At 51.9% G+C, this 6000-nt stretch overlaps 1 protein-coding gene across 1 annotated transcript in view; it reads left to right on the forward strand.

Moving 5' to 3' along the window:
• The first annotated feature begins 2098 nt into the window (after positions 1-2098).
• The window catches only part of ADAD2 (adenosine deaminase domain containing 2), a 7338-nt gene continuing 3436 nt past the window's right edge, over positions 2099-6000 (forward strand). The window contains exons 1-2 of the mRNA XM_024125143.3: positions 2099-2558; positions 5596-5736. Coding sequence (XP_023980911.1) covers positions 2099-2558; positions 5596-5736 — 601 coding nt within the window. The remainder of the gene's footprint in view (positions 2559-5595; positions 5737-6000) is intronic.

Here is a 6000-nt window from a genome sequence, read left to right on the forward strand (position 1 = left end):
AATTATTTTAGAGGTATGTATGCCAAAAATATTGAAGGCCTTTTATACTAGTTTCCTATTGCTGTTGTAACAAATTACCACAAACTTAGTGGCTTTAGACAACAAAACATCATACAGTTCTGCAGGTCAGAAGCCTGAAATGGGTCTCATTGGGCTAAAATCAGGGTGTCAGTAGGGCCGTGTTCCTTTCCGAAGGCTGTGGGGAGACTTCTTTTTCTTTTTTTTTTGCCTTTTTCAGCTCTGAAAGCTGCCTGCACACCTTGGCTCATGGTCCCCTTCCATCTTCAAAGGCAGCAATGGCCAGTTGAATCTTTCTCATAAGGCCATCTCTCTGATTTTGACTCTTCGGTCTCTTTCTGGTTTAAGGACCCTTGTGATTACATTGGACCCACCCAGATAATCCAAGATAATCTCCCTCTCTTAAACTCATCTGATTTAGAAGCCTTAATTCCATCTGCAACCGTAATATCCCCTCGCCATATGATGTAACATAGTCATAGGCTGAGGCGATCAGGATGTGGACATCTTGGGGGTACCATTATTTTGCCTACCACATCACTATTCACATCACCCATCCAGCTCTGCTCAGGGAGGCCAATTCCATTTCCTCCTTCCTTCTTCCCTTTCTATAAACAAGCTGTTAGGTTTCCTCTTGTTACTGATATATACTTAACATGCAGTAAAGTGTACAAGTCTTAAGTGTACGCTCCTCAAGTTCTTACATACATATAAACCCACAAAACCACCACCCAGATCAAGACAGAGAACATTTCCATCACTCCAGAAAATTCCCTGGTGCCACTTGCCAGTCAATACCTCCTTGAAGAAGTTACCATGATTCTGACTCATCACCACAGATTAATTTTGCCAGCTCCAGAACTTTATATAAATAGCATCATGCGGAAGATAGTCTTTTTAGTCTGGCTTCTTTCACTCAACATGCATATGTGATTGTGAGCAGAAAGGTAGCTTGTTTATTTTTAAAAAAAAAATGATTACTGAGTAACAGTCCCTTGTCTGAATATATCACCATTTGTTTGTGCAGTTTCCTGCTGGTGAAGTTTCTGGGTTTGGTGACTCTGTTGAAGTCTTTGTGGATTTGTGTAGCCCTCCTTCCACTACTGAACACCTGCTATGCTGTCCCTCTACTAGGTATAATTCTGCTCTCTGGGCTACACGCGAAAGAAGAACCATAATTCCTGACGCCAATCCTTGAAACTGAATAATTGGTTTTCCCGTTCACTGGCTCCAAGACTTGACATTTCCAACCCCTTCAAGCAACTGTGTTGCAAACTGTCTTCATCCCTAACTTCATTTTATTTTTGTTATCTCTCCTTCATCCCTAGTCCCTCATCTTAAAGAACTGTTGTCTTGCGATATTTTTAGGAACCAACACAAAATCCCTTCTGGAAAAAAAAAAAAAATCGGGGGCTGGATGGGTGGACAGGGTGCCAAATGAGTAATTGTAGCTAGAGCACACATGGAGCACTTACAGTTGGTTTCCGGAAGGCCTACGGTGAACAGTTTTTAAATGTAGGTCCTAAAGATCCTGTGGGGCTGCTGCAATTGAAAACACCTTCATCTATCGAAAGAGGACCGACTTTCCGCCTCCCCCCAACCCCTCCGCCCCCGCCAGGCTCAATTAAGCAGCTGGGGGCAGGCTGGCATGACGTGGCGTGATTTGGGAGACATCCTAGGATGGGAGCAGGGGTGAGGTGCTGGACCTGGGTCCCCAGACTGCTCCCCTGGTCTTTGCCTCCCCAATACCAGGCAAGGGCCGAGAAGAAGCTAACGGGAGTGCCCAGGGCCCCATCCCCGCCTCACACCTGAAGCCCCGCCCCCAGAGGTAGGATGTCGGCCAGGGGGCCACTCAGTCCACATCCAATGGTTTGGGAGACTGGCCTTCCCATTGGCTGGGCACACTGTCGGCCACAGCTTTATGGGCTCTCATTGGCTAGGAGCGAGGTAGGAGGCGGAGCTCTCCATGCGCTGTCTGTCGTGCCATGTGCTCCCCAAGCGCGAGCTTGCTCTCGTGTATAAAAGGGCCCGGGTGGCGTGAGAATGTGCCCATAGTCCTCTCGGGTCCTCGCGTCTGGCCATGGCTTCACAGGCCAGCGCAGCCCTGGGCGCGGACGCCGGTGCCCGCAGGAAGCCCCGCCTGGCAGCGTCATTGCAGATGAGACCCGGGCCCAGCCCCAGGAGGCCTTCGGCCAGCCTGGGCCAAGACCCCTGGCAGACCGCGCCCGCTCCCAACTCGGACAACGCCGAGCAGGGCGGGCAGCTCCAGGCCTCGGCGACGGGGCATGGTGGGCCCGGGGTCGGGGCCCGTGTCCGGGAACTGGGGGCAGCCTGGGCACAGGAGGACTCGAGGGGAAGGATGGGGAGGTCCCAGAGGGTCTCCTTTCCGTCCGCAGGGCCCGCCGGGGAATTCCCGACGGCGGCCAGACAGCTGGGCCTACAGATCAAAGACCCGCCGCCGGGCCAGGCCGTGGCCTTGCTTACTCGGTGCGCGGCCACTCTGGGAGTCTCCCTGATCTTCCGAGAGGACCAAACAGCAGGTGAGGCCCAAGGAGCTGGGACGGCCGTGTGCCCTGGGCCGACCCCAGATGAAGCGAGGAGGGCTGTGAGTTGGGCCTGAGCCTGGGGCCCGAGGGTAGGCCCTGCTGTGAGCAGCGTGGTGCCCGGGGGCACCAGGTACATCAGATTCCTAACGGGCAGGTCATGGCCACATCTGAAGCTTGGGTTGGTTAAAGGACCTGCCTCAAGCTACCCCAGCCTTTCAGCAGGCTTTTTTGAGGGCCAGTTACATACAGTTAGAGTTGCCATGCCAGCACTGGAGAGGAGATACCTGAGTGAGGGCCAGCCCCAAAGTCAGAGACATTATCAAACACAGCTTGATGATGGCAACACTGCAAAGAGATGTAATCATTACAATCCTCTCCCTGCCCTTCCCAAGAACAATATACCAGGTCCTAAGTTCAGTTTCCCAACTTTAAGCCCGTACATTCCCTGCTTCTCATGAGGCAGCAAGAGAATCATCCCTTAAGCTTTTGGGAGCATTTGTAAAACCTCCTAGGAGAACCCCAACGGAACAGCTCAAAAAGAGATAATGTGTTAAAAATCTACCCGGGATTTGTTTTAATCAGGTATGGTAAGACAGCAGATGTGAGAATGATTGCCATGAAGGAAAAAGTAAATACAGATCCCTAGAAACAGAAGGCACAGCTTGCCATGCCGGACCATGTGGGAAAGGATGGGGGTGGTCCGGAGGTAGAGGAGAGGGGAGAGCACAACCCAGAGCCTTTATTGGGGTTTTCTTGGGACAGAACGGTTGAGGCAGGGTAGGAATGCAGAGTAAGTTTGGGATTGAGGAAGGCAAGACAGTAAGTTTAGGGGTTAGGGGTTGGTTCCTAGTTGCCTGGTACCTGGCCTGGGGGGTGATTTAGGGTATGGGGAGTGTTGGCTTGTGTGAGAGTTTGATGGTTGGGGTGTGAGCTCTGGATTGGTTGGTTTTTATATGAAAGGGTGTGCTTGCAGGGGACTCATTTGCTATGTCCAGGAATTAGCTAGCCCTGGGAGGGTCGGTCTCTCCAGGATCAAATCCCCAAATGCCAGAGCATCAGGAAGTACGCATACGGAAGTAAGGAAATCGATTCAACAGCAATGATGCTAGCTAACATTCATGAGTTCTGGATGATGGGCCAGGTGTTGTTTGAAGGCCTTCAGACAGTAACTCATTGAGTCCTCACAAGTATTCCTCGAGGGAGCACAATCCGTTACCACCACTTTACACATGGGGAGACTGAGGCCAGAGAGGCCATAGCCGAGAACGGGTAGTCTGCTTTCAGAGCCTGTGCTGAACCACTGGGTAATATTGCCCCTCCCTTCTGCCTAAGGTCCCCCTTTCCACTGTTGACATGCGTAGGCATATTTTCAGTCATTTTTATTTTTTATTTTGGTAAAATTTCAAAGAATAGTATAAAAGAGCTCCCACAAGCTCTTCACCCAGATTCTGCAGTTCACATTTGCCACACTTACTTTGTGTATGTCTCTCTCTCTCCCTCCCTTCTATATATCTATATATAAATATCCACATTAATTTGTCATGCACAATCTGAATACTGATTTACTGCTCCTTAAACACTTCAGTATATATTTCCTAAGAACAAGGACATCGTCTTATATAACTGCAGTACAATGATCGAATTCTGGAAGCTGAACATTGATATGATCCTATTAGCTAATTACCATTCACATTCAATTTTTGCCACTGGTCACAATAATGGCCATTTTTTCCCAACCCAGCATGACCTATCACATTAGCTCTTACACCTCTTTAATCTCCTTTCATCTGAAACAATTCCTCGGAGTGTCTCTGGCTTCAGGACATTGATGTTTTTGAAAAGTAAGGGCCGGTTGTTCTGCAGAAATTCCGTTCACTTGGGTCTGTTTCCTCAGGATTGGGTTCAGGTGATGCGTAACCAGCAGGGCGCCTGTAGAAACCTCATGTCCCTGGCTGTGCGTCCCACCAGCAGACCTGAAATCTGTGTGTCCTACCCCTGGGATGTCAGCTGGGAGGGCCTGACTAGGGTGGCGTCTGCCAGGTGTCTTCACTTCCCCCTGGGGGCGTCATCAGTCATCCGAGGGGGGCATCTCCAGATGGTGTGACTATCCTGTTCCCTAGAACACCGTCACCTCGTGGTTCTAGCATCCTTTGATGATTGTTGCCAGATTTAATTGTCACCCCGCTGGCTGCCGTGGATTCCTGCTGCTTCCTTCTACATCTACTAGTGGGCATTTTTTTTTTTTTTTTTTTTTTTTTTTTTTTTTTGCGGTACGCGGGCCTCTCACCGTTGTGGCCCCTCCCGTTGCGGAGCGCAGGCTCCGGACGCGCAGGCTCAGCGGCCATGGCTCACGGGCCCAGCCGCTCCGTGGCACGTGGGATCCTCCCGGACCGGGGCACGAACCCGTGCTCCCTGCATCGGCAGGCGGACTCCCAACCACTGCGCCACCAGGGAAGCCCCTAGTGGGCATTTTTGATGCCCTTTTAAAGTAGGTGAATCTCTGTGCTAGGGAGGGGTACTGAAATGTGGGTTCTCTTCTAAAAGGGAGACCTTTGGGCAACCAGTTTAGCAGCAGGTACCAGCAAATACCACGAACAGAAATAAATTTATGCCCTTTGACCAAGTGATCCCAGTTCTAGAATTTTTCATCTGTCTCTGTTGTGTCATAAGTAACACCTGAAGTGGTAGTGTTTGGAAGATGACCCTTTCAAATGTAGAAAAGAAATAGAACTATGTGTTTGAGGGAAGACGGGACCCTCATCCGAGGAACAGTGTAGCCCTGGATGTGGGTCCTGGCACCACCTGGGCACGCTACCTGCCCTTTGTGTGCCCCCTCTGTAAAGTGGGGTCATAGGGACCTACTTCGGAGGGGCTGGTGAGCATTCTGGGTGGGCGTGGCTGGGTGGAGGTCAGCAGGCCTGTCTGCCTGTCATTCTTGTCCTCCTCACTGGCAGGTGTCATGGCCCTCCTAGAAAGGGCCCATGATGAGGATAAGGTGCATGGTGCTACTTCTCAGCCCCTCCTTCCCCAGACCCCTGCTTGCCCTTCTCTGTGTCCGTGGAGCTGGATGGCGTGGTCTGCCCTGCGGGCACCGCCTACAATAAGCCAGAGGCCAAGCAGCGGGCAGCTCTGGCTGCCCTCCACTACATCCAGCGTTGGCTGGAGAGCCCAGGTACAGGGGCAGGTGACCCAGGGCCCTGAGCCCCGGCGGGGGTGGGGGCATGTGTGTGGGGAGGGGTGAGTCGCTGCGGAGACCATCTGGGCATCAGGACCTGGCCCGCAGGGAGCTGGGCTGGGCGGTGTGAGCTGACCCGGCCCTAACGTCCTTTGAAGGATGTTAGCAGTCCCTGGGGACAGGGACTGCTGGGGGCAGCCCAGGAACTTTCGGCTTCTGGAGGATGACCCCCCCCCCCCCCACACACACACACACACACAC

This window comes from Physeter macrocephalus, chromosome 17, assembly GCF_002837175.3.
Source record: "Physeter macrocephalus isolate SW-GA chromosome 17, ASM283717v5, whole genome shotgun sequence".
Lineage (NCBI taxonomy): Eukaryota > Metazoa > Chordata > Mammalia > Artiodactyla > Physeteridae > Physeter > Physeter macrocephalus.